This window comes from Dipodomys spectabilis, unplaced genomic scaffold (genome assembly GCF_019054845.1).
Source record: "Dipodomys spectabilis isolate Male_0828 unplaced genomic scaffold, ASM1905484v1 ptg000145l, whole genome shotgun sequence".
In the NCBI taxonomy this organism is placed as follows: Eukaryota; Metazoa; Chordata; class Mammalia; order Rodentia; family Heteromyidae; genus Dipodomys; species Dipodomys spectabilis.
The window spans coordinates 5,002,990-5,030,655 of NW_024870822.1; the positions used below are offsets into that span (position 1 = coordinate 5,002,990).

At 48.4% G+C, this 27,666-nt stretch overlaps 2 protein-coding genes across 2 annotated transcripts in view; one reads left to right on the forward strand and one right to left on the reverse strand.

The window, feature by feature from the left end:
- Nucleotides 1–5,959, forward strand: part of Abtb2 (ankyrin repeat and BTB domain containing 2) — a 164,729-nt gene extending 158,770 nt beyond the window's left edge. Inside the window, exons 15-17 of the mRNA XM_042691354.1 lie at nucleotides 2,665–2,733; nucleotides 3,271–3,384; nucleotides 4,645–5,959. Coding sequence (XP_042547288.1) covers nucleotides 2,665–2,733; nucleotides 3,271–3,384; nucleotides 4,645–4,842 — 381 coding nt within the window. The 3' untranslated portion in view covers nucleotides 4,843–5,959. The remainder of the gene's footprint in view (nucleotides 1–2,664; nucleotides 2,734–3,270; nucleotides 3,385–4,644) is intronic.
- Nucleotides 5,960–9,680: 3,721 nt separating this feature from the next.
- Nucleotides 9,681–27,666, reverse strand: part of Nat10 (N-acetyltransferase 10) — a 35,030-nt gene continuing 17,044 nt past the window's right edge. Inside the window, exons 10-29 of the mRNA XM_042691353.1 lie at nucleotides 26,921–27,014; nucleotides 26,704–26,802; nucleotides 24,496–24,632; nucleotides 22,088–22,212; nucleotides 21,270–21,420; nucleotides 20,592–20,688; nucleotides 19,658–19,774; nucleotides 18,811–18,912; nucleotides 18,645–18,719; nucleotides 18,027–18,143; nucleotides 17,027–17,160; nucleotides 16,819–16,867; nucleotides 15,641–15,743; nucleotides 15,410–15,520; nucleotides 14,469–14,641; nucleotides 13,704–13,823; nucleotides 13,307–13,405; nucleotides 12,837–12,910; nucleotides 12,321–12,404; nucleotides 9,681–10,441 (exon numbers count right to left, since the gene is read on the reverse strand). Of these exons, the coding sequence (XP_042547287.1) occupies nucleotides 10,327–10,441; nucleotides 12,321–12,404; nucleotides 12,837–12,910; nucleotides 13,307–13,405; nucleotides 13,704–13,823; nucleotides 14,469–14,641; nucleotides 15,410–15,520; nucleotides 15,641–15,743; nucleotides 16,819–16,867; nucleotides 17,027–17,160; nucleotides 18,027–18,143; nucleotides 18,645–18,719; nucleotides 18,811–18,912; nucleotides 19,658–19,774; nucleotides 20,592–20,688; nucleotides 21,270–21,420; nucleotides 22,088–22,212; nucleotides 24,496–24,632; nucleotides 26,704–26,802; nucleotides 26,921–27,014 (2,176 nt within the window). The 3' untranslated portion in view covers nucleotides 9,681–10,326. The remainder of the gene's footprint in view (nucleotides 10,442–12,320; nucleotides 12,405–12,836; nucleotides 12,911–13,306; nucleotides 13,406–13,703; nucleotides 13,824–14,468; nucleotides 14,642–15,409; nucleotides 15,521–15,640; nucleotides 15,744–16,818; nucleotides 16,868–17,026; nucleotides 17,161–18,026; nucleotides 18,144–18,644; nucleotides 18,720–18,810; nucleotides 18,913–19,657; nucleotides 19,775–20,591; nucleotides 20,689–21,269; nucleotides 21,421–22,087; nucleotides 22,213–24,495; nucleotides 24,633–26,703; nucleotides 26,803–26,920; nucleotides 27,015–27,666) is intronic.

The window sequence follows — 27,666 nt, forward strand, 5'->3', positions numbered from 1 at the left end:
GAGATTGGGAGGGAGGGAGGGAAGGAGGGAGAGAGGAGGAGGAGGAGGAGGAGGAGGAAGGGACTGAAGAGGATGTGACAACTAAAGAGGATGTGACAACAACCTGGGGCCTAGGAGCTGTGGAGGGTCCAACTGAGTGATGACGGTGACCTGGACTGGACATTGGGACCTGGAGAACAGATGGGCACAGGGGGACAGGCCAGGGTCTGTGTGGTAGTCCCTCTTCCCCCATCCTTTGATCCAAACTCCCTAGGGAAGGGGCAGGGTTTTTTGGAAATTTGTTTGGCTAAAAAGCCCAAAGTCCAAGTGAGTTGGACCATGAGGTGGAGCCAGGCTCTGACACAGGACACAGGTCCCAGCGGGTGGGACAGGGATTGGCGGAGAGTGAGGCCATGCGTGCACATGTGCAAGCAGGTGACCACTATTGCTAGGGAGATGCATGCACATTTGTCTGCTCACCTGAGGGGCCAAGGGAGGGCATTAGAGTCAGGATAGAGCAAGCTGGTGACTTCAGACAAAAGATCTAACTTCATGGCACAGAGGTTGGCCCTTCTGGGCTCTCACCAATATCTCTGCAGTGTGTGTATGTGTGTGTATGGCGGGGAGGGAGAGGGAGGAGGGAGGGGGGAAAGGGAGGGATATCTCAAGAACTCTTGGTTTCTGGGCTCCCTTGATCTAAAACCCTCAATTCAGGATCAGGGTTCACTGAAAAAGCCTGAGGTTTTGGAAAATTCCCGACATCTCTCACCAGTACTGAGAGGAGGGAGGTCATTCTCATCTGTTTTCTTGAGGAAAGAGGTCCAAGGAGACATATAGTAACAGATGATCAAAATGGATAATTAGGAGATTAATGTTATTTTTAAAACCAGGAAAGACTTTAACATATCCAACTCAATTCAAATATTATTTCAACTTGTAATAGATGTAATAAATGGATACTGTTTTGTGTTTGTGCACATGCTCATTCTCACATCAGTCCTGAAACGTGCACTCAGCCTGGCCACTCCCCTGAGTTTTTTCACTCAAGGCTAGCACTCATCACTTGAGCCACAGCTCCACTTCTGGTTTTTTTGGTGGTTAATTGGAGATACGAGTCTTCATGGACTTTCCTGCTTGGGCTAGCTTCAAACCACCATCCTCAAATCTTAGCCTCCAGAGCAGTTTGGATTGCAGGTGTTAGCGGCACCCAGAGTGGTCACATTTCCAATGCTCAGAATCCATGCATGACGAGTGGCTAGGAGGGTGCCAGTCCCCTTTGACTAAACCCAGGCCTTTAAAGAATAGCCAGGAGGGCAGCCCTGCCTGCCCTTTGGACATGGCTTGGCAGTCTGTGTGTCCTCCCTGAATACTGCCCCCAGGTGGCCCCCTCAGGGTGGCAGGAAAGCCTGTGGCCTTTCCTCTGGAAGTTGGCCCAGCCCCATAGGCAGCCTGCTTTAAGAACTGACACATGACCAGGATTCTGCAAAATTAATCCTCCTCTACTCTCTGCAAGGCCCTACGTAACGCATTCTTATCTGGCTTTCTACGTACTCCTATGCAATCTAGTGGCCTCAAACAGATCCTTGCACCATAGTTGGTCGAGTCTTGCCAAACCCAGCTCCCGGGAAGGGAAGTGCAGCAACCGAGATCTCAGTCCCTGGCCAAGAATGTCCCAAGGCCCATCCTTCACAAAGAGTCCTCACCCACCCACTTCAGTCCCAATCCTAGACCAGAGCCCTCCCGGAGCTGGGCCTTTACCCTGTTGGCCCCACTCACTCAGTGCCCAGCCCAAGGGGGCGGAGGAACCAAGGCCTTGGCCTGCCTTAGGCATGCACCCTGTGGCAGGACACGCAGGCACTAAACTGTCAACGAGAAGATACAGTGAAGGCTCTAATTGGGGCTGAGGAGGCCCAGAGGGCCTCACTTCCCTGTGGGGAGAGGCCGAGGCACCCAGTACCTGGACGAGGCCAGTGGTTGATCTTTCTCCTAGACCCTCTGGTGCTGTTCCAGCCTGAAGGCCAGCCCCAACAGCGCTCGCCTGTGCCGGCCTGAGCCTTGTTTATTTAGATTCCTGCCAGCACCTGGCTGGGCAGTTTCCCCAGCCAAACAGAGAGAATTGTTTTCTGGTTAGACAGTCATGCCTTCAGAAAGTCGGCTGCCTCCTCAGATACAGAACACAGATACAAAATTCTTTTGCTTTGGTGTGAGACTAGGTCTCCTTATGTAGCCCGGGCTGGGCTTGATTCTCATATCTCAGCCTCCCAAGTGTTTGGAATACAGGCTTGCTTCACCCAGTTTGTGTAGAATTTAGACAAAATAAGCAAGGAGTAGCATGCTTCCTGGTGGGGTGGGGTGGAGTGGAAGGGGCTGAGAGAGGCCTAAGAGACTGGAACCATCTTCCCTTCTCTCCTGGGGACTGGAGAGAAACTGCTGTGTGGACCTGATCTGGTCACAGAGACAGGAAAGGGTCTCAAGCTTGTGGCTTGGAGAGGCCACACTGTGTGGAAAATAGCACTTGAGGCTCAGCCTAAGCAGAGGAGAGCAGAGGGAGACATGGTGTTCGGGGACTGTAGAGGGACGGGAGGGCATAGCGGCCCCCGAGGAGCAGCTAGAGCAACACCTGGGGGCCACGTGTGTTCCTCAGCCTGTGTGTGTGTGTTCACATGGGGCCCCTTCCCTCCACAGCTCATGATGCAGTATCTGTACTATGGCGGGACAGAGTCCATGGAAATCCCTACCGCGGACATCTTGGAGGTGAGGCACAGGGGCCCCAGCTGCTGGGTCCTCCACTAAGCACCCACTGCACTCTTCCCTCACATCCCCCCCCCCCCCCCCCAGCACCTCTCAGCAACAGCATTTGAAGGGAGAAGGGGAGCAGTGGACTTGGAGGCCGCCGTGGTCCCCTGCATGCTTTCTCTGAGTAAAAGGAGAGCTCTGACAGGGATCTGTGGATACCTGGCCTCAGCCTAGTGGGGATGGGGCAGGGCTGTACCTCTCGCTCTCCTCCTTACTGCTGACCAGGGCATCTGGGTTCAGCTCATGTAGATGAAGCATCGTCAGTTACAGCTCAAGACCTTTTGAGGTCAGAAAGACCATTTTGTGCCTCCTGCTAATAGCGGATGGCCTAGAGCAGAGATAAAGGTCACGGTTGCTTTTCCTCAGTCAGGACCAGCAGGGATGCTGGGGAGAAACAGGGTACACACGCTTGGAAGCCTTCTGTTCTGGGATGTCTGGGCCACAGGCCACAGGCCCAGCTCAGAGTCCCCCAAACCCACTCTGCCTCTCCCCCAGCTGCTGTCAGCTGCCAGCCTGTTCCAGCTGGATGCCCTGCAGAGACACTGCGAGATCCTGTGCTCCCAGACGCTCAGCGTGGAGAGCGCGGTGAACACCTACAAATATGCCAAGGTGAGGGCTGGGCTCCCCTGCTTCCTCCCATGACATACTGCTCCCTCACCTCCTCCCCACTCCCCCTGCAGACAGGCCAGGACATGCCGGTGGCTAGGCCACCTGGAGGGCAAGGGGGGGTTAGCAGTTCCTGCTGGAGCAGCCGTCAGCGCTGCCCACGGCAGCCCTAGCGCACTGTCCCCCGCACATCCTGCTCACTGTCCTCTCTGCCCAGCCACTGCGCTGGGGACTGCCAAGCAGCAGAGCCTCAGGTGGGTGTCCACCTCCCCCCCAGCAGTCTCCCCCTGCTCAGGAAACGACACTGCCACCTGCTCAGACTCACACCCCAAAAGTCCGATTTGATTTTTAAGCATCTCCCAGCTAAGCCGTCCATCTCCGAAAGGTATCAGCAGTCTCTCCGTCTCCTCTGCCCCTGCTCTGCCACCCCTCCCAGCTCAAGGAACTGCATCAGCTCCGTCTCCCTACTTCCAGGCCGCCCCACTAAAAGCCAAAGTACAAGGACTGCAGGCAGCAGCGGCTGGTGTGCCTGTAATGGTAGCTACTTGGGAGCCCACCCTCAATCATGCCTGCCAGGACCCCGCGTCCCACCCACTCCTCCCCTCCCTTGAGCAGGCCACTGCGGCCTGCGCTTTGCCAGCTCTGTCCAGCCCTTTGTCTTCCTCAGATGTCCCCAGGCTCCCAGAGCCACCCCACTACTCTACCAGACACACCCCCTTCACTGCCTTAAGCCCTGCCTGCAGTCACTGGGTTGATCTGGTCCATATCTTGACTTCTGTCTCTCCCAGCCCAGAACATTAGCCCTAAGAGAACCAGGAGGAGGTCACCACTGGGCAGCTACCACCCAGAGCCAGGCCAGGGCAGCCATTTGGGGTGTGTAGACTTAAAGATACAGAGCAGCAGTCCCATGAAATAACCTTGTGCTAGATGCTGGACACCAAGAGGCACACAGTGCCTGCCCTTAGGAAGGGAGCTGCAAGTCTAGTAGGAATGACTGTCACACAGGGAAGGCATGCACGTTAACCCAAGGCACAGACCTCGTCAGGGGACAGTGGACTTCAGTACTGTTCTTGGTGGCACAGCTAGGACTTGAGTTCAGCTAGGTCCCACTTGCAGGAGATACTCACAAGCGAATGGACACAATGTGGTGGCAAGAGACAGACAGGGAACCCCTCCTGGGGCTGGTAACAGCCAGGGGTGGGGACAGTTTCAGATTGGGCTGTACAGAAACCATGAGCCTCACCCTCATCTCCCTGCCCACAGATCCACAACGCCCCTGAACTGGCCCTGTTCTGTGAGGGCTTCTTCCTCAAGCACATGAAGGCCCTCTTGGAGCAGGATGCCTTCCGGCAGCTCATCTACAGTCGCAGCAGCAAAGTACAGGGGCTGGATCCACTGCAGGACCTGCAGAGCACCCTGGCCGAGCGTGTACATTCTGTCTATGTCACCTCCCGAGTGTGAGATGGGGGGAGGGGGCGCCTTAGACCTTCTAGGAGCCAAGCTCCTTCCCCAGGGCCCTCACCACTGGTGGTGATCTATCCTTGGGTAGATAGATGCCCGAGCCTGTTTGCCCCATCAGTGACTGGCAAGGCAGGGTATGATCAAAAGGTGACCTATGTCTGCAACTTCATAGGATTTGCACCTTGAGGTTCACTCTATGGCTCCTGCATGCGCAACAGCAGGTCTTGATCCACCTGGGCTCAGCTCACCCCACCCAAGAGAGGCTCTTGGGAGTGTGGGCATCCCTAAGAATGTATAGAATGTCATCTCTCTGCACCCCAGACAACTGAATGCAAAAGCTTGCATTTAGTCTCTCAAATGTCACAGAGGAAGGCTGCCCAAATCGTGGGCCTACCCTCCAGGTTGTGCCTTTGAAAGGCCTAAGCTAAGGGCCTGGCACTGAGTCTGCCGCCCTCCCCCTTCAGGGCTGCTAACGTTGGTCTAGACTCTCAAGGCCAGGGTGTAAGAGGGTACAGCATAGGAGTATGGGGGCATCAGCTCTTGCTGCTGTAGCTCAGGGCCAAAGGAAAGGAACCTCAGGCTGGACTTCAGCCACCTCTGTGAGCTGGGGCAACAGTACTTCCACATTCCCCCGGCTCAGTCTCGAGTGCAAGGTTCTTTTAACTCAGGACTGGAGAGAGGGTCACACTCTCACTGGGACTGGAACCTTGGGCATAGAAGTCCCAGCACTGGTGGGAGGGAAGAGCTAAAGACCATCACCACATCCCAGCCCTGCCTCCCCTTGCAGTCTTGGCTCCTTACCAACTGGCCTGTTTATAGACCGGACACTGGGACAGCATCAGGACAGCTTGCTCTAGGTGCAGCCTGGCTGCACTGTAGAAATTATTTATTCATCAGAAGACCTGGGCAATTCAGGAGATGTCTCTTGGATCACCTTGAAACTCCCCCAGGGACTTAACATTCTTGGAAAATATTTTCAACTAGTGCTTGAGCTGGATGTACAAAGAATAGGTGTTATTTTATTGCTGTAATATTGTATGATACTGTAACATTAATGTTGTCACTTACTGTAAATGTACTATGGTTTTATTAACAATAAACACAATAACAATGACCTTAACCTCAGTGTTCCCCATACTGGGATGCTTGGAGTTCAAAGCTGGGTGAGGGTCCCAGCAGGAACAGAGCTCAGAGCTGATTCCATACCCTAAAGCCAGACCTACGCCGTGCCATCTGCACTCCCCTCTCCCCAGGACCTCAGCCTAACTCAGCTATTTTCATTTGATGGCTGACTGGGCAGGTATGTGCCACTGGGCTGGACAGGAGCTAGACTGAGGAATGGGGCAGTATGCTGGGCTTTGCTGACCTTTGCGCACATGCCCTCCATGGGAAGGCTAGGATGCAGGAGCTTCTTAGGTGTTTAGAGCCCGAGCCTGTGGCTTTGCTGAGCCCTGGCTAGATAAATCATCACGGGGACTATGGCAGAGATAATGGAGTGTGGTGAGCCAGTGACTCAGGCCCAAGGTCTTCCTAGACACTTAAGAGTTTTAGGTGTAAAGTCACAGTTTTCGAACAGAAACAACAATTTCTAGAGTCACCAAAAGCCTAACCAAGAGTCAGTAACATTCCAAGCTCGAGAGCTGGAGAACTATAAAGACCTCCAGAAGCTAGTAGTCTGAAGAAAAACGGGTGAGTCAAGCAGCGTGGATTGAGACAGGCCTTGGGGCCATAGACCCAACTGTGAGGGAGCCCTGGAACATGGACCACAGCGCCCTCTGGGGGGCGTGGGGCAGAGGTGTGCTCCTCAAAGCACCCGGTTAAGGGGAGCCTTGGGAGCACGTGAGATCTGAAGTGGCTGCCCTTCAGGGATCTAGGTCCACCCTCCCAGTAGGGCTGTTCTCTGCCTTTTTAAAAAGCAAGATCTAGTTATATTCTGGCTACAAGTGGGGCTTGGCAGTTTGGGAGGTAAACTTGGGGAGGGGGAGGAAAGTCTAGAAGTAGGGAGATTAAGGGGCAACCCCTTCTAAGCCTGTCCCTCCTGGGAACATGATCTTTAACGAGCTTTTAAAATAACTAGAAAAAAAATTCTTCCCAGGAGCTAAGACTCAGTGGCAGTGGAGGTATGGTTAGTTATCCTAGCAGCCTCCTCCTAATTCTGGACTGTAGGGGGCGCCTCAGCTGCCAGTTAAGCTACCAGCAGCCAGATGGTCTGGGGCAGGGCCAAGATAACTTCTCACCGGAGCACTTGAGTAACTGGCTGAAAGCATCAGTACACAAGACGTTCATTTTGCTCTGTGGGCATGACCCTCACCTGATGTAAAAGGTCCAAGAGCCCGACCGCCTGAGCATGAGCCACCCAAGCAAACACTTAACACTGAATCCCCTTCCTAACACTTCACCCTCCTTTCCTCCATTACCCTTCCCCAAGTCAGATGCAGGGTGGTCAGCTTTTTCATCAAAGCCAAGCAACTCGTTGCTAGCAAGCCAGCCAGGTTGTGAGGCCTTTCCCAGCCCCTTTGTAGGGTCCTTATGATGTTTACCAGCTGTGCACAGAATCAAGGGTGTCTCCAACCTAGTCTAAAATCGCCCATTCAGATCCAGCTTTCCAGCCCCACCTCCCTCCCTGTACACAGCAGCTTCTGTATTAGCCTACATTTGTCTGAGGTGATGGACTTACTTCCGCCCCTCTGCCTCCTGCCAGCCTCAGCAGCCCCCTTTGTGTCTCTTGCTCTCTCCTAAGTCCTCTGGGATGGCCAGCAGATGAGCAGGGGAAAACAATGAAGCAGGCCATCACCTCATCCTGCCCCCCTCGGCCTAGAGGTGGGGTGGTCATTTAGAAACACCCTTTGTTCAGAACCCTTCAGCTCCAACCCCATCCTAGTGACAGCATGGAGAGCTGGCCCATCTGAATTCATTTCACAAGTGGCATCTCCCTAGACAGTCAAGCTTTACAGATGTTCACTGTCTGGGGCCCAGATGGTGAGGTCTGGGGGAGGCACGCCCTTTCGATTTGAAGGAGACCCAAGATCACACACAAAATGCAGAGGTCTGCAGACAACACACGCCTTGAAAGAAGAGTGGAACATGTGCTCCCTTTATGTGTGCAGAGACAAAGGTAAAGGCACTGCATCTTACAACAGGACACAAGCTGCTACTCAAGACCCAGAAGGTCCAACTGCAAAGCACGTGCTCCTTATCCTTGTGGGACTCTTTCTAGCTCAGGCCAGTTCAGTTAGGCATTTTACAACTGGCATGTCAGGGACCTCCTGTGTGCCAGCCACTGTCCTGAGTTCTCCTGCTCCTCTCTACCCTACAGCTAGGGAGAAGCACTGTTACTGCCACCCACAGGTGTACCTGAGCGCAGGCAGAGTGAAGTCACATGCCTGAATCAGCCTGTTTTCTGTTGCTATAACAGAAAAACCTGGGTGGCATATAAAGAGTATTAATTTCTTACAGCTTTGGAGGTGGTAGGTCTAAAATGAAGAAGGTGCTGCATCTGATGCAGGCCTTGCTGGTGGTAACTCTGCTAGTCTGGAGATCCCAAGGTTAACTGGCTTTTCTGGCAGAGCCACTCTAGAGAGAACTCATTTATCCAGGAATAGATTAGCCCATCAATGGAGGAAGAGCCCTCCGGACCCTACCACCTCTTACAGGTCCAGTTCTCCATACCTAAACAAAGGGGATTGAAATTTTCATTTTCACAGTGAAGGAAAACCTTCAACTTGAGCTCTGGTAGGGACAATCAACCACAGCAGTGCCACAGGGAGGGGGCACAAAATCCATGCAAAGTCAGAATCCAAGCACTCACAGGCAGTCTAGACTCAGAGCCCCCTTACCTTAAATTCAGAGCAGAGCCACTGGACAAACCTTAGGGGTGAGGACACAACAAGGGTTCCTTCCCCAGCTGGAGGAGCATGTGCTTGAGAAACTTCTAGCAAAAAGCCGAGTGCTGGTGGCTCACGCCTGTAATCCTAGCTACTCAGGAGGCTGAGATCTGAGGATCGCGGTTCAAAGCCAGCCCGGGCAGGAAAGACCGTGAGACTCCTATCTCCAATAAACCACCAGAAAACCGGAAGTGGCACTGTAGCTCAAATGGTAAAGCGCTCACCTTGAGCTGAAGAGCTGAGGGACAGCGCCCAGGCCCGGAGTTCAAGCCCCACGGCCGACAAAAAAAAAAAAAAAAAAAGAAACTTCTAGCAAACTGGCCAGCTATGATCTCCTAAGATTTGGATTCTGCCTTTTGGCCACACTCGCCTAAGAATATGCTGAGAGCAGGCTCAGGACCCTACCTGAGAAAATAGGCAAATATTTTCCCATTTCTCTTAAGCACTTTCCTGCAGACCTAATGGAGGGCCCGTGGCAGGAGGCAGCAGCTCCGGCAAAGCCCTCAACACTGGAGTCTTGACTGTCCTAGGGACAAGCACCGACCTGAGCTTCTCCAGCTGGGACGAGCGCCAGGAGTGGTGTGTGGTCCAGAAGCTTCCCTCTCCTCCAGTCTTTTTGCTAGACCGTAACCAGCCTAGTTTACATGCCCAGTACCAGGCATGTAGGTTAACTCACCACAGGACACCATCAGACAAAGCGATAGGTGTGAAGCTACCATACAATGCCCATCCCCAACAAAGGGGATGGCCCAAATGACCTGGCAGGAGCTGACTTCTAGCCACACCATGCCTCTCAAGATGCCCACGGCATCATTCAGATTCACCAGGCTTCCCATAGGCACAGAGTTGGGAAATGCTAGCCACATTACACCGTTTCTTTGTCAGACAAGATCCACAAGAAGAAAAAGGACAACCACCTCCACAGATGTGGATTTCAAAAGCACTTCAGACAAATGATCTTTCTAGGATGTTATTAAAAATAGACTCTCTATCCCTCCCCATCCACTGCGAGGGCCTTTAAACATTTTCCCAAAAGGATGACAGAATAGGTCTTAGGGACTCAGATGCTGTACTCTAAAGGCCCAGGCTTTTCTTGGGGTGTTGAGGGCAGGAGTGTAACGAAAGACACATTAGCAGCCCCTGAGTCTAGCAGATACCAGGCCCTGCTGAGCCACTGGGTGCACAAGCTGCTCCAGGCCTCAGGGTGTTGAGTCCATGAAGAGACCTAGCTACCTATGGCAGCCTCTGAGCATCACCAGAAGGCTGCAGTTAAGGACCTGAGAAGGAACAAGAACCAGTGTGGCTTCCCCATGTGTGTGAATGAGCTGAAAAGCTGGCCTCAGGGGAAAAGAGGGCCCTGAAATGAGGGTTGGGAACATCTCCATGGCAGTGCACAGCTGTGCCCAAGCATCAAGTTCTAAACAGACCTGCTGGGGAGGGCCTGCCTCTTCAGTCAGTGGACCCAAAGACAGACAGGTCTATGGGGAATCCCTGGCTGGTGTCAGTGTTCACTGGGACCCTTGTTGCTGTCACTCAAGTCAGAGGTACTTCAGGAGATGAGGTGTTTCCTCACAGCTTGGCCTGACACCCAGGTTTTGCACTATTTCTTCCATTTCAGCTTCACATCCATTTTGTTCTTTGTATCTCTGTTTCTCTTCAACTTCTTATGTTTGGGTTCATGTTTGGCTTCCAGCTTCCTTTTCTTTTCACTGGAGCTAAAACACAGACACACACACATACAAAAAAAAAAAAAAAGGAATAGAGAAAAAAATGAAGCATACAGATCTGAAACACCTCTCAGGCTGCTCTGCTGGGTCAGCAAAGAGTCCTGGCCTGAGTGATCTGAGAACACCTCATCAGGCCCGTTCCCTGCAAACATGCAATAGTGGCTGGCATCATGCCAGGCCCAGCTCCTGCTCTAGCAGAGCACTGAACATGTGGAGGAATGCATGAAACCCAGGCTCTCTTCAGTGCTGTACATTCCCCCCTCCTGAGACCTAGAAACATCTAAGCAACACAACAGGGGCTTCAATGGGGGTTTCCTCCACTACTCACTACCAGTTACCTGGAAAACAGACATGGTACCCCAATGACCTCCCATGAACGTACTTCACATAGACATGAGATGTCGAGGAAAGCCAGACATCCTTTCTGATGCACGGCTGCTATTTTATTTTTCTGACATAAACACTGGAGGAATGCTGACTGCAACTGGCCAGTATGACTTGTGACAGGCTGGTGCAGAGACTGCTTGGCAAGCAGCCCCCTGCCTGGAAGGAACCCCAAGAGGGGTTCTCTCCATGGCACTGTGCCCTGGGAACAGGACTGCCTATAAAGAGTGAGCAGTTTGGCAGAAGCCACTATTATATAAAATACTTCTCAAGGAAAAAAGAGAAGACTTATGCAAGTCTTTAAAGAATATTTAATGACAGAGTGTTAAGGCTCAATGGTAAAGGGTTTGCTGCTTGTCATGCACAAAGCTGGGAGTTTACTCCCCAGCAACACACAATAAAAAAAAAAAAAAAACCAATCCCACATTGTTAATGTCAAACGTAATAACTGTGTATGTGTGTATGCGTGCATGCGTGCATGCCAGTTCCAGGACTTGAACTCAGGGACTTGTGTTCTCCCTTGGCTTTCTCAAGCACTATGCCAATTTAGACATGCCTCCAGTTGGCTTTTGCTAGTTAATTTGACTCTCACAGACTCAAACTGCCTGGGCTAGCTTTGAACCATGAGGAGTTAAGATTATAGGCATGAGCCACCAGTGCCAAACATTCCTAAACTTTCTGATTTTGATTCTTAGTATAGAAACTAGCAAGAGATATGACCCCATAAACATTCCTGAGTCTTTTTTTTTTTTAATATAAAGACTCTAAGACCCCAATTCTTTTTTTTTTGGTCCAGTCGTGGGGCCTGAACTCTGGGCCTGGGCGCTGTCCCTCAGCTCTTCAGCTCAAGGCTAGCGCTCTACCACTTGAGCCACAGCGCCACTTCCAGCTTTTGTCTTTTTGCTTATGTGGTGCTGAGGAATCGAACCCAGGGCCTCAGGCATGCAAGGCAAGCGCTCTACCACTAAGCCACCTTCCCAGCCCCTCTAAGACCCCAATTCTGAGAACTGTCTTAGAGGATAATGTGTCAGCTTTGCAGTAAGCACACACACCAAGATGCAAGCTGTGTCCTTTACAGGCTGTGCATCCTGTGAAGTCACTAAGCCCCTCTGAGCCTTGGTTACTTCACACATACACAGTTATACACACATGGCTGTTTCTATAGTGTGGTGGTTATCATGTCCACCTCACACGGTTACATGTGGCACATATACATCTACACACACACACCGCCTGTTGTTGAGGCTGACACTGCTTCTTCATAGGCAATATGAGGCTGCTCCCTTGTTCCCAACAGGTGCAAGCCTGGCCTATTGGTGATGCCTAGAGGGGAAGAGAGCCAGCCTAGAGACAGCCGTCTTGTCTGTGGATGTGCTATAAAGGTGGTCAGCCATGACCTTCTCTCAGGGCTTCCCACAGAAAGCTATGGAGAAGCCATAACCAGAGAGCTCATCAGAGGTGTGTCAAAACTCCAGGCTCTCACCTTTTCAGGCTGACAATGGAAGCATTCTGCCCAGCTTTGTTCAATACTTCATTCCACTCTTCATCATCCCCACGGATTATGTATCTATAAACAAAGGAAATGTGTCAAAACGTGCTCAAGAGGAGAGTGGAACACTTAAAAGGGCTCCCGAGGAAGGAGTTAAGCATTTTAGAATAGAATCCTTTCTCAAACAAATATACATACCAAAGCCAAATATAAAGAAGCAGCCAGTAAAAATGGATGCTCATCCACTTTAGCATCCCCTTCCATAAGGGACACCTAAGGCATGACACAGAACTGGAGGGATCTAGGGAATACCCTTGGAAGCCAAAGTGACAGAGAGGGAAAACCAAATGCTCTGCAATTTCATGAATCGTCAGTGAGGTTTTCAGCTGTGGGTGCCCTGATACAGTTTCCAGGGCACCTGGAAGGTGGGTTAGAAGGAACCCATAGTAACAGCCAGGGCTGCAGAGACGGAGGCAGAGCCGCTGTGCCGCAGAGCAAGAGCACTCTTACTGTGAGAGGTCCATGTTCTTCAGCTTCCCCACTTCCTTCTGGTGCTTCTCCTGGAATTCCTTTGCTGCTTCATCCTGTGGGTTAAACAGGTCAGAGTTCAGAAATAAGCAAAGCACAGGAGATGAAGGGAGAGAAGAAAATGCTAATGACAAGGAAACATTTCTTCTCTTAGCTTAGCCTCAAAATCATATCGGTAGCTCTTAGGATTTTAAAGTATGTCTGTATGTTAAATGTTTATTTGAAAAGTACCTAAGAGGACAAACAACGTTTATAACAGTTGATGCTGTGTCCCTGCACTCACAGCAGGAGGCCCATCTCTAGGTCCTGTGCACTGACATGCGCAGGATGAACATGACATTCTCTTGGCCCTAGCTTAGTGCAGAGGACTCTTCTAAAGGGGACGAAGACAGGCTGCATCCAAAGGCCAATGGCAACTGAGGGAAATACCAAAGTCTCCAATGGTGACGTACCAAGTCATCACTCAGGGTCTTCATTGTGGGCTCCATGACAACGTCTTTCACTGCCACCATCTGCTTCTCAATGGCCTTTTCCTGTACATCAGTAAACAGCTACAAAACATAAAAGAAGATGAAATGGCAGCAGGGGCTCCCCACTCATTCCCAAAGCACTTACTGTGCTAAAGGCGTGCCTCCAAGGTACAAAGACATGCTGCCAAACTCAGGTGCCCAGATCCTTACACTAAGACCCCAGAACCAGAGCCCAGTGGACAGAGACTGCTGCCAAGGCACCAAATTTGTGTGTGTGTGTGTGTGTGTGTGTGTGTGACCAGTCAAACTTAGGACAGGAATGGGTGTGTGGTATTATTAGAAAGAGAACAAAACCGTGCTCTCAGACAGAGGTAGTTACCTTGACAACTTTGCGGATTATCCGGTTGAAAAGCCCCATCAACTGGCCCGAGGGCAGCTCAATCTCCTTTTCCAGCTGGTCCACAGACTTATGCTGGAGGCCGATCCCCAAGAGAAGAGCCTGAAGGAAGGCAAATCAGCTAGAGTAACAGGTTCCCTGAGTACCAGTCACCTTCTTTTGACTAGAGCTAGCTGATAAAAAACAGACAGTGCTTCACCATCCTATCATTTTTTTTTTTTTGGGTCCGGTCATGGGGCCTCACTCTGGGCTTGGGTGCTGTCCCTCAGCTCTTCAGCTCAAGGCTAGCGCTCTACCACCTGAGCCACAGCACCACTTTCGACTTTTGTCTTTTTGCTTATGTGGTGCTGAGGAATCAAACCCAGGGCCTCATGCATGCAAGGCAAGCACTCTACCACTGAGCCACCTTCCCAGCCCCACCATCCTGTCATTCTAACTACCCCGACAAATGCCTGCTTCACAACTGCTCAGGGGTATCCTGAGCTTCCAGTAAGGTCGAGTTAAATCTCAAGACAATGTAGTGAAATGGAAAGAATACGGGCTCTAACTGTAGTTGCCCACTTATACAGTGTACAGTGGGATATAGCACTTGACCTCAGACCTATAGGAGACCACTGCCCACCTACCACAGATCTGCCAGGAACCAAAGGCACAAAATTATGTTGGAGCACTCAACCCAATGCCCAGCATACACAGAGGTCCACAGTCCTCCCTTCTCTTCCCTCCCCTTGGCACCGAGTGACCTACCGACTGGGCGGCAGACAGGGCCAGGTCCCCCAGCTGGTTCAGGAAATACAAGCGGGAGATGGCTGGGATCAGGTCCATGATGAGGTGATAGTCCACCATGTTCCGGGAATACATTTCTAGCCGCTTCAGGTCATAGGGAAGGAAGAGTTCCTCCAGGTGCTCCCGGCCTAGGGCTGCACACATGACAGAAACCAGGTTAGATGAAGGGAGGATGTTGGACAGCCAGAAGCCATCTAGAAGTGGCTGGCCAAAAATCCAAGTCCTGAGCTAGCAGTGTAGACAGTGGGCATGTGACCAGAATTCCCAGGCCAGTACTTCAGTCCAGGCAAAGAATGTGACCAGAGTTCCCAGCCCAGTACTTCGGTCATGAGAAAGACTCGCTGTGCCCTAGGGTTAAAAGGACATGCCAATACTCTTCCCCCACTTAGCCGCTGCCCCTCAGGATTCAGCTCCTTGGAAAATGCATGTTCTCCCCAGTGCAAGAAACATAGATATTCCATTAAAATGCAACTGGCGGGGGAAAAAAAGTATACATCCACATGTGTACATGTATACACAGAAATATATGTCTAGATATATGGAAAGACCAGCTGTTAATGATTCCTTTGGCATTTTTTAAATTCTTCAAATTTGAACTATTCTGGGCAGTGATTTATGTGCACAAAGCGTGTCTACATGTTGGCCACAGATGGCTGGCAACACATTCTTCCTACAATTTCACATGAGGAAACCAAGCCCCAAAGATGGGGTAAGTTCCCTGAGTTAGCTTCGACAGCTAACTGCTTGTGAATTCCTCTGACATCCAGTCACACTCTCAGAGTCCTGTCATAAAGTACAAGATGGCATGGATGACAGTAAGCCTGGGGCAAGCCTGGGCAGTGCAGGGCTTGGGGAGGTGGCAGGTTTAGAACTAGGCCTCAGTTCCAAGGCAAAAAGCTCACCAGGCTGAGCTGGTTTCCCAGCGTTCTTGTTCTGAATGATGTTCAGAGCCAGAGCAGGAGAGAAGGTGCTGAACTGGTAGGACAGCAAGGCCAGGAACCGCCTTCGGAAATCTACAAGGTACAACCAGTTAGCAGTCTTAGAGGCACACATATAAACATCTACACACGCACACAGACTCACATTCCCGTCACCTCCTGCCCTCTCCCCCTCATCACACCAGTAACATTCACCTTTCCAAAAGGCTGCGAGCCAAGCTCCCTGCTCCTGCTCCTGCTCCTGCTCCTCAGTCAGCACCTTGAGCATGATGCATGAGTGTTCTCCCGTCAGGTCATTCTAGGGAACACACATCCATACTTGGCACCAAAACCACTTTTCTGAACAGCCGATCAGTGGCAAATGGCAGGCATGCAGAGAAAGAAAGGCTTAATGCACCCCAGGCTCTTCTTCCTTCCTCACAAGAGAGAGTTCTACAGCAGGACTCTCACCTTACATTCCTTATCACCCAAGTTCATACACCTGGGCTTCCAAAACTTACTCCATAAGACAACTTCCTACAAGTTGCCATGGAAATGGAGAAGGCAAGACAGAATCTATTTCTAACTTTCACTCTGGACCTATAGAAAGCAGTCATGTGTTCCTTTTAGGTAGATTCTGAACTCAGGATCATGAATGCTTAAACTCCATACAGTATCTTACAGCAAAAAAAAAAAAAACAACTCCACAGTTATACCCAGAGTTTGAAGCTGACAGCTAGCATACACAAATAGACTTTTTTAGGGGCTAACATAGCAACTATGACAACAGGTTTCTGTTGAACAACCAGCCCCTCAGTTTAATAATGGTTTTCCACTGTAGAGCATTCATGAAACATAGTGCCAGCAACAAGTCACAATGAACACCACTCAGCCAGAGTCCACAGGACAGAGCAATCTACATCAAGGATCACCAGTCTGCATCCTCCTCACACTCAATAGCTAAATTTATCTCTTGACCTCAACCACACACACTAACAAATACCAGCCCATCTCTACTGTTCCATGCTAGCACACAAGCAGCCAAACACTTAAATCTTTGCCAGTTATCCTTTCATTGGAGTTCAAACCTACCAACTAAGGGAGCCCCCAACCTACAGGAGTCTACAACCTGAAAAGCAAGTCCACATGTACCTCTGCCACTATGTAACAAAGCACAAACGCCAGGAAGCACCAAGCCCACCAGGTGAGTGGGGTTGTCACAGCAGGGTTATCACCAAAGGATGGCTCTCCCATGTCTGCCACAGTAATCTGCTGCAGAAGCACAGGACACCTCTAGACATAGCAGCAGGAGGTGCCAGGGTCCTACACAAGCACAGACCTGGGCCAACTGCAGCCCCAATCCTAACTCTACCTCTCCCCAATGTCTCACTCACCGGGGTCTGCCTCAAATAGACAGGAACAAATCCAGCACGTTTCCAAAATCTGAAAAGACAAGGATATGAAACCATGTATACACCCTGAGGAGCAGCTGAGAGATTGAAGAGGGGACAATGGGGAGAAAGAGCAGGGAGCCAGAGGTGGCTACATAGACTCTGGCTACAAAAGAAAACACAGCCAACACAACGTCTGGGAGTCACTTACTTGAGGAGCCTGGGGGTCAAACCATAGGAAACACCCAGGTAATCTAGGCGCTCTGCAGGCCTCTCATTCAGTTTGAGTAGTAGAGGAGGCAGGTCCTTCCGGGGAGTGATGACCTCTTCCAACAAGCTGACAGCCTTGGGAGAGGCAGACACACCACCCACTCAGCAGAGAGAGAGTGCCGTGTGACATTCTCCTATCCCCTGCCACATCACACAACAAAATCCAATGCTAGGGGCTTTGATGTAGTACAGTGGCAAAACGATTGCCTAGCAAGTATAACATCCTAAGTTTGATCCTCAGTACCAAAAATTAAATGAATAAAAATTTAAACTAACAGTTGGTTTAATAAAACAAACAGCTAAAAAAAAGTAAGAGGTTTCATGGTCTGTTCCTGTGTTTTCTAATAGAACCACAGTGAGTCAAGTAATCATCCCAACAGCTAGCCATCTACAGAATTATACTGCTCTGAACCTAGAATGCAGGAGAGGACAGAGAGTTTGGCAATGATTAATAAATTCACAAAGGGATAGAAGTAGGGTTCTGAAGATCTAGCATGAAGTCCAGGTTCTGTCAACTATGATCTTGAAAAGTAACAAACAGGAGGCTTCCCCCGCCCCAGCTGCTACACAGACACAGTGTGGAGATCCGCCAGCGAGTATGAAAAGCCTTCAGACACTGCTCATCCATATCAAGGGAAGGCAGAGCTTCCTCAAGCCTCCTTTTGTGCTAATGAGGACACTACAGAGCAGTCACCTCAGGAACATGGTATGAACCACATACTGTAGGACCTGCCCCATTTTCAATTCAGCAGGTATGGATAGGGTTCACAAATGCTCATTCTTAACAGGTTTCTGGAGGATGCTGATGATCTCACCTCAAGTGTTAAGCTGGAAAAAGCAGCCACTTTCCCAAGTGCATAGACTCTAGATTGTACATACTGAAACCCCCAAGATAAATCCTCCCCAGGCCCTAGACAGACATTTTGCCAAAGCATGCTCACCTCGCTGCTCACGGTGTGGATTTCTCGTGATGTCTCAAGGACCTTGTCCTCCAGACAAGGAAACCTGCCTTCATAGTACATCTGCAACAACTTCAGAGCTCGGCTGCCATAGCCCATCTTGGAGCAAACAGAAAAAGAGGCAGAGGGAAGAAAAGCATTCTCAGTCTAACATAGCTTCTAGAGCATTCACTCCTAGCCACACTGCGCTTGGCAAAGAACATCAATGAAACCCCTCAGTGCTGTCAAGGATGAGCTTCAAACACAGTATGACCCTAATATTATACTGGTCTAACCCACCAAGAAAAGTCCCTTGCAGTCTAAGGCTAAAGATGGCTGGCTGTGCTTTCTGGTTCCCAGATCAGCAAGTCCAAAGGAAAATCTGTGCCACTGCCAGAAAGGCAAGTTTCTACAGCTGATGCCTCAATGGGGCTTTCCAAGTGACAGAAGGTAATTACAGAAAGCCAATCTGTTCAACAAGTCCTTTGTTCTCACAAAGGAAAGCGAGTAAATCATCATCCTGCCCACCCCAAGCCTTGGATTAAATTCTCCAGAGCACAGAAGGGTCTAGAACTTTATTTCGTGTCCACCTTCTTATTATGCCTGTCATAGACATGTTACCCCTTGATAATCCGGGTGAACAGCAATGCGAACAACTCTGCCACCAGAAAGGCCACCAAAGTCTGGATCTTGGAACTGTATGGGAGACACAAACCAGTAACTTAGTAACACATCCTCCAACACCACCATCTTTCTCACTCAGATGTGATAATCAGGTCATCTTTACCTGTTCTGACACCGTCCATGGAATCAGGTCTCCTGAAGCCTTCTTGCCTCGAGAGAGGCTATTCAGGATGGACTGGCGTGAAATCTCCCCTTCAAGGCATACCTGAGGGGAACCAGGACACAGGGAAAGACACAGCCTAGCTCTGGATTCCAAATATCAATGTCCTGTTGCTTCTCTGACAAAGCTGGCTGATTCCACTCAAGCTCAACCCTGACACTCATTAACCCATTTTTAACAGAAGCTTCTTTTGTCACACCCCTGGTTACTGACAAGGCAAAAACTGGTATCTACCTAGCCTCAAGAACAAAAACAATATTTAAAGAGGGTATCATATTTGTTATGCATCTACCGTGTGTGCATCAATTAAAAACAGAAGATGCTCTTGCAGCTCTGTGCAAATCAGAATAGCTCCAGTCTAACAGGAGAGGGAGATGACAAAATATGGGATAATATATAATCAAATACATTGCAATTTTTAAAAATTTACATAGATTTAGGAAAAAGATACATACTACTTAAGAGAAAAGCAGATTAGTAATTTTGTGAAAAATGAGGTAAGTGATACCTATAAACATGCCAGCTGTTAAACTCTTCTCCAATCTGCAGCCTTTAACTTCATAAGTCATTGCTTTTATAATGAAGAGAAAATAAAGAGTTCTGAATTTACCTACCCATCAACAGTGCTGCTCTGAGTTTCAAAGTGTAGTGGTTTCTTCTAGTGCACCCTAATAACCCACCTTGACAGACCCAGATACATGGCCCTTGGCCAGGACTCAACAGCTTCTCCAGCTGCACAGATGCCCAAGAGTTCCCCCAATCAATGTCACAAGGATAGCATAATCTGTACCTGGACAACTGCAAGCACTTCGGGCAGGGCATTCTGGGTAGGGGGCACAGGAGGAAGAAGGCAGAAGAGATGGTGAGCAGGTGCATCTGAAAGCATCTGGAGATCATTGGGCGAGTTCTGCAGGGCATAAACATGGGTCAGCAGAAGCATGCCAGCTCTTGTCCTTCACTTAAGAGGCCTGACAGACTCATTGGGTGATTATAGTACTGCCTCCCCACAAAGCCAAGTAAGGTGCTCGAACTCCTTGCAAAGCACACCTTACCAACACGATGTGGAGCCTGAGACACCACGGCAGCCCCAGTAGAACTGAGCCTCTAATACCTACTGGCCTCTCAGGCCAGAAGAAGTTATTTAGCACTACTCAGTTCACAGCAAGGAAGTGAACTTTCTCCAGATAAAAGGCTGCTATTTCAGGAAAAGCTGCCACTAGGTCCCAAACCAACTCTTCAGTCTTACATTAAAGGCCATTTGTGAAAATGAAACATAGAAACTCAGAAAATATTCTTTCTGCTTGCCTTTAGTACTTAGGAGCTTCAAATACTACTAAGTGCTCAGATTCATACTTCCCAAAGATAGGTCAATAGAACAAAGCTGGTCTCAGGACAAACAACTCCCTGGACTACAAATGCAAAGGCACTCAGTCTTTAAGTTTAGGAGGCTCTGAAATGGGCAAAGTTTTCTACCCTCTCCAGCTCCCACTCGTGAAACTGCACACAGGAATTCTGTAAGGAAGCTATAGTAACCACAAGGGTAAATCAGTCCCCCTCCTTTCCCAGCAAGATTGCTGGACCTCGCCAGCACCAGGACATTTAAGTCCCAATGGAAAGGTCACTTGAGCTATGGAGTAAAAGGTATGGACAGACACATAAGAGAACTGCCCACAAAGCTTCAGCCACAACCTGCTCAAGATCAGCAGAAGGCTAGCTGTAGTTACCTTGTAGTGAGAAGCCACGTAGAGGGCCACAAGCCGCTGCAGGAAAACTTCAGAGGCTTTGTGGTAGCAAAAGAGTGTATCTCTATTAACATAGTAGCTGGTCTAGAGTTAAGCAACCAAAACAAACCAAAGAGAATGCCACACAGGACATAGAGGAAAAAGTATGGACTGGATCCCCTCAGGCTGGGGAGATAAGCCTAGCAGCCCCAGCAAAATGTAAGACTAGAGAGGGAAAATGACAAATAAAATGTGTTCAAACTATGTCTTATTTTCAGAGAGGATCATATTATGTTGCCTGGGCTGGCCCTGAACTCCTAGGCTCAAAACTATTTTCTTTTTTTTTTTTTGGGTCCGGTCGTGGGGCTTGAACTCTGGGCCTGGGCGCTGTCCCTCAGCTCTTCAGCTCAAGGCTAGCGCTCTTCCACTTGAGCCACAGCGCCACTTTCCGGCTTTTTTCTTTTTTGCTTATGTGGTGCTGAGGAATCAAACCCAGGGCCTCAGGCATGCAAGGCAAGCGCTTCTACCATTGAGCCACCTTCCCAGCCCCTCAAACTATTTTCTTGCCTTAGCCTCCACAGTCAGGATTAAGACTAAAGGCATGTAACATAACCCTGGCCCAAACCTTTAGTTCTTGCACTCCCCGTCCCTTTCACAAGGCCAATGAGACCCAGAGGATACAGCTCACAGGCTTCAGGCAAGGGGCAGCCTGAGATGATCCGAGTAATGTTGAGGCAATCCAGGCACAACAGGTCATTCAGCCACTTCTCCACTGCATCACCAGGGGCATATCGGATCGACTCTTGGAGGGACACCTCATGCAATGTGCGTGCTGTTCCAAAGTCACACATGCAATTAGAAATAATTGAGCCAGGTACCAGTGGCTCACACCTGTAATCCTAGCTACTTACTCAGGAGGCTGAGATCTGAGGATCACAGTTTGAAGCCAGCCAGGGCAGGAAAGTCCATGAGACTCTTATCTTTGGTGGTTAAATAACTACCAGAAGGCTGGAAGTGAAGCTGTGGCTCACATGGTAGAGCGCTAGCTTTGAGAAAAAAAAAATCCCAGGGACAGTCCCCAGGCCCTGAGTTCAAGCCCTAGGACTGGCACAAAAAACAAAAAAAACAAAATAAAATCAAATAATTACTGAGCAAGGAAGAATGATTTCACATCATCTTTGGCACATAGGGCCTAAATAAAACAGCTCATGAATTTAAACTGGGTGGTTTTAAATTGTTTTGGTGGACAATCAAATTGCCTGTTACTAACCTCACAAGGATCTCACTAAGACAGTACAACCCATGCCCTGGGCCAGCCACCCAGAGACCCAAGTCAAGCTCCCATCTATTCCTCAGTGAAAAGTTCCTTTGCCTCCAGGGATCCAATCTTTCTGTTAGTGCTGCCCATCAGGTCCCTGGGGGAAGCAAGGGTCCATCCAGAATGCAAGTCTCAGGACACTTGTTGTGAACTCTAAGCCTGGCCAGGGTCCCAAGGGTACCTGAAGCCAATCTGGCTGTGGTTGTGGTCTTGTTCTCTGCAGTGGTGCTGACTTGGCTCTGGGCACTCTGCTGACGGAGCTGCTGAATTAGCTTGAGGGACAGTGACCGGCCAGTGCCCTCATAGCTAGGAGAAAGACAAAGACTGTCAGGAATAAAGTTCTCAATCTGTTTTCTAGGAGGGGACAGCTAACTGCTACTTCCAGCTTCTAGCTCAGAGCTATCAGGCTTGGTACCCAAGCCTGACTACCCAGTGTAGTCTTGGTACCCTTGGGTAAGGAATTCAATCATGTTTAGCCTAATTCTCCAAAGGGGACTACTCCACATGCCTCACCGCTGAGGTGAGCTAAAAGAGAAGGCTGACAAAAATGATGAAAGGAAAGCCTTTAATACAGTGAAATTCAAACAAAGTTTAATGGCCAACTGTGGGAGCTATAAGAAGAAATACGTCAGAAATATGAACCAAAGTTAATTCTTTTCATAGCCACTGTGATATAAACTAAGTGTGATAACACAGGCCAACCACAAAATACTATATACTTTATGATTCTATTCGTATGACTGTCCTGAAGTCTACAGGAACAAGAAGTATCTTAGTGGCTTCCCAGATCTGGGAAGTATGGAGGGGACTGGAGGATGTAATTTCTTTGCATGGAGATGAACATGTTCTGGAATTGACTGTAGTATGCAGGTTGCACAATTCTGATTGTAAAAACCACTGAACTATAAACCTTAAATGGATAAAAAGCATGGCACGTAAATTATATACCACAACAAGGCTCTTTTTAAAAAGACATATTTATATATTTTCAATACAGAGTCATAATAAATTTACAATACAGAATCATAGTATTTACACAGATCTTTCCAATATTGAAGATATATATTGGTGATCCTAAAAAGATTTCACAATACACTGTTATGTAAAAAAGCAAATTCAGAGACAGGTTTCATAGTATAAGCCTATCATCCCAGCTACTCAGACAGAGGCAGAAGGTAAGATGAAAGTCAGCCTGGGCAAAATTATGGAGATCTTACCTCAAAAACAAAACATAACTAAGTGCCAATGGCTCATGCTAAATGTCAATGACTCACACGTGTAACCCTAGTTACTCAGGAGGCTAAGATCTGAGGATCAAGGTTTGAAGCCAGTCTGGGTAGGAAAGTCCCTCTGACTCTTATCTCTAATTAACTATCAAAAAGCTGGCAGTGAAATTGTGTCTCAAATGGTAAAACACTATCCTTGAGCAAAAATAAGTTGTAAAAAAGCTCAGGGACAGCGTTCAGGCCCTGAGTTCAAGCCTCAGGACCAGCATGCCCATGCACACACACACATGTACACAAACATGCACAAAGACGATTCAAGTAGTAGATGTCTGCTTAGCAAGCATACAATCCTTAGAGTTCAATTCTCAGTACCATTAAAAAAATTTTAGGCCGGGTGCCAGTGGCTCACACCTATAATCCTAGCTATTCAGGAGGCTGAGATCTGAGGATCATGGTTTAAAGCCAGCCCAGGCAGGAAAGTCCATGAAACTCTTACCTCCAATAAACCACTCAGAAAACCAGAAGCAGCACTGTGGCTCAAGTGGTAGAGCGCTAGGCTTGAGCTGAAGCGTAGAGGGACAGTGCCCAGGCCCAGAGTTCAAGCACCATGACCAAAAAAAAAAAATTTAAGTGACTTTTCTTTATTGGGGGGTATGAAGGGCAGCAGTGGTAGTTTGAGATAGGGTCTTGCTATGTAGCCCAGGCTGGTCTTGAACTCAAGATCTTCCTGCCTCATCCTCCTGTGTGACTGGATGGTCATGTACCACTATACCTGACTGGCGGTGTAGGCATTTTATGTGTGCATGTTATGGACTTCTGCACCCAAGGCCATGGGTAAGTGTAATGCCATATATGCAAATAATTGCAATATCTTAATACGAGTTATTGGAAATGCCATCCATTTTCTCTTTCAAAATCTAACCACACCTAGAAAGAGACAGGCATTACATGGGTTCCAAAATTCTTCAGTCTTATGCTGCTCACCAGGAGAGGCCAGCTCCTGTATGAGAAGTTCCAGGAAAGAATGAAGCCAACCCAAAGACTCAGAGTGGGACTCAAGTCTAAGGCACAATCACATGCTCCCTCTTCTGAAGAACGAATCAAGAGTAATGACTTCAAGCTGGACATCAATGGCTCACGCGTGTAATCCTAAATACCCAGGAGATTGAGATCTGAGGATCACTATTTAGCCACTAATTAGCCACCAAAAAGCCAGAAATGGAGCTGTGGCTCAAATGGTAGGTAGAGCACTAGTCCTGAGCACAAAAGTTCAGGGATAGCATCCAGGCCCTAAGTTCAAGCTCCGGGACTGGCATCAAAAAAAAAAAAAAAAAGAGTAATGAATCCACACAAGGTACCTTACCCATTAATGGTGGATGCCATGAAGACGAGGTAGGGCCCAAGCAGACTCTTTACCAGGGGGAGCGGGATGGCAGCGGCTTCATCAATCACAAGAAGCTCAGCCTGGCCCAGTTTCACCGCATCTGCAGGATGTATATACTGTGGAGGAGTATTTAGATTGTGAGCAGGGCTGCTGACAGGCACATCAAAGTCCACCCTCTGTGGACTTTCATCCTTTCTACATTTTCTGTGCAGGTCAAGAATGGAATGAGAGTCATACACATGGGACCAAGTAGTTCAATTACTTTGTGATCTTGGACAAGTCACTGAAGCACCCAGGGTCTCTAATTCTTCTGTAAGACCGAGGAAATACCTGCCTTGTGTTGGCTTAAAGAGAACAATCATAAAACATTATGCACAAACATCTTGCATGCTGACAACCCGGAGGTGCTTTTCCTTTTCCTCCCGGCCTCAGGTTAGGGAGGTCAGTGCACAGCTGCAACCGGGTGGTGGACATCAATTTTCTCCTGCTGGGTGCTGTGCTCCCTGCCCTGATATGACAAACCTCCTGCACTGGTAAGGAATACCCAGACTTTTCATGCTTACACAGCCCCACCGCCCCCTCAGTTTCACAAAGGCCTTTGTAAAAAGTCCACAAAGAGGTATTTTACAGGAGTGGAATCTTGAATAGCCAATTAACACAGCAAAGATAATTCAGCTGTGTGAGTAATAAAACACTAAATACAAGGAGATACCATTCAACATGACAGACAAAAACAAGTTCTCATGAATTTAAACAGCTCTGGGGGTGGTTGAACTCAGGGTTTCTAGCCTGCCTAGCAGGCACTCTACCACTTGAATCATACATCCAGTTCTTTTTTTGCTGTAGTTATAGTTTACACAGTATCTTGAGCTTCTTGTCAAAAGCCAGCCTTGGACTTTGATCCTCCTACCTACACCTCCCTCATAGCTGGGATTATAGGCATGAACTACCATACTCTGCTGCCTATGGCTTGCTTTTTTGTTGGGGAGGAGGGTAGTAATTGAGGAGGAATACTAGAGAATCCTCAAGATCCTAACGTTTGATTCTTAAAGAAACTAAATAAGCACCTCATAAAAGCACAGAAAGCAGCCCCCAGGGACGGTGCAGCCAACTTTCATCTAATCATTTTCTCAATCTCCAGCCAAAAGAAAAAGGTCTTAGAGGATCATAAATGGAGTCTTGTAAAGCCAAATCACCAACTATGCTTTTATCTAGTCTGGAAACAAAAATGACTCTAGTAACACAAGAGGGGATCTGATTACAGATTCATGGAGGAGCAAGGGCTGAGCCTTATTTCAGGGAAATGCTTTCCTTCTTATGCATTTTCCTTCCGTCTTAACAGATTCTGTGTTTCCTGAGCCTACCTCACCCATTTCTGACCCCACCAACACCAGTCTTCTCCCTCTCAGCTGAGAAAATCAGACAATAGTGGGAAGAAATATGTAAAATGAGGAGACTCTAGAAAGATCTCTAGAAAGAGATCTAGAAAGAAAAACATCCTTAAAGGATTAGTATTGATCAAAGGTATGCCTCTTCAACAGGCACAACCACAGACATAATGTTCAAGGACATAAATTACCAAGTTCACCTGGCTCATTCCCCACCCCATCCCAACTCTAAAAACAATCAATGAAGCCACTCTAGCAAGAATCTTCTAGTCTCACTCCCTGCAGTAAGGCTATCACATGATGCCTCCTACGGATTTAACATCACTGACACCTCTGGACCAGGGCAGATAGTCAGGCTTACAGAATGTGGAAGATACATGATGCTTTCAGGAAAAATGCTATTTAGAAGGAAAATAGGCCACTGGCAAAACAACAAAGATGCAAAGAAATTTTGCAAAGTTCTTCTTTCTTTTAACTGGCGATATTATTTTTATAACTTCAGATATGCCATTTCAAACCCTGGAGCAACTAAGCAAAGTCAGAAGTGACAACAGAATCAACCCCACTCATTCCACATTCAAGGGACAAACTACAACTTTGCAACTGGAGTATATACATTCATGGATGTTTTCTTTAGAAAGAGCTGAAAATCTAGAACAAGGGTTTCATAAACCACCACCACCGCCTAAAGGACAGGCAGGTTTCCCAGTACCAGTGATGCCCATGGAGAACTATCACACAGCCAGACGCACAGTAGGCCTGGTCTCACACCCAACATCTGGCTGGCAATGAGACTCACCTGGATGGTCTGCCTATGCTCTCGGAACACATTCACTCTGATCACTGCTTTATTGAACTCAGGGTTTAGAGACTGAATGATCTCATAATCCAGATGCTCCTGATTGGGAAAAGCCAAACCAACAACAAACTTAGTTTTAAGAAAGTAACCAAGTGTCCCAAGACCACCTGCATTTAAACCCAATACCAAATCAAAAGTTCTGGCCATAGTTTCCAACCTGATACTGCAGGGCATCGAAGCCTTTGAATACAAATTCAAACAGAGTGTGTAGGTTATCAGGACTTGGGGAGGTAACAAAAATATTGGAGTACCTGCAGAACAAAAGAGAGAGGGGGTTATTAACAAATGAAGAAGACTAGAACTCTTTAAAGAAACAATTAAAAACAAGAAACCATTGTTTCTGTCACATGGCTGATAATCAAAGACAACAACATGGAAGCATGAAGGACACTTTGCGGGAGGAAAATAAAAACAGCTCCAGACCAGATTATGTCTTTTCTCTCAAAGCAATGAAACATGTTAATATTAACAAATTGTAAATGTATTTAAGACAGAAAATTGCAGCCAGGTGCTGGTGGCTCATGCAAGGAATCCTAACTAATCAGAAGGCTGAGATCTGGATTAGCAGTTTGAAGCTAGCATAGGCAGGAAAGTCCATGAAACTCTTACCTCCAATTAACCACCAAAAAGCTAAGGAGTGGTAGAGTGATAGCCATGAGTGAAAAAACTCAGGGAAGGGCTGGGAAGGTGGCTCAGTGGTAGAGCGCTTGCCTTGCATGCTTGAGGCCCTGGGTTCGATTTCTCAGCACCACATAAGCAAAAAAGAAAAAAATCCGGAAGTGGCGCTGTGACTCAAGTGGTAGAGCGCTAGCCTTGAGCTGAAGAGCTGAGGGACAGCGCCCAGGCCCAGAGTTCAGGCCCCACAACCGGACCCAAAAAAAAAAAAAAGAAAAAACTCAGGGA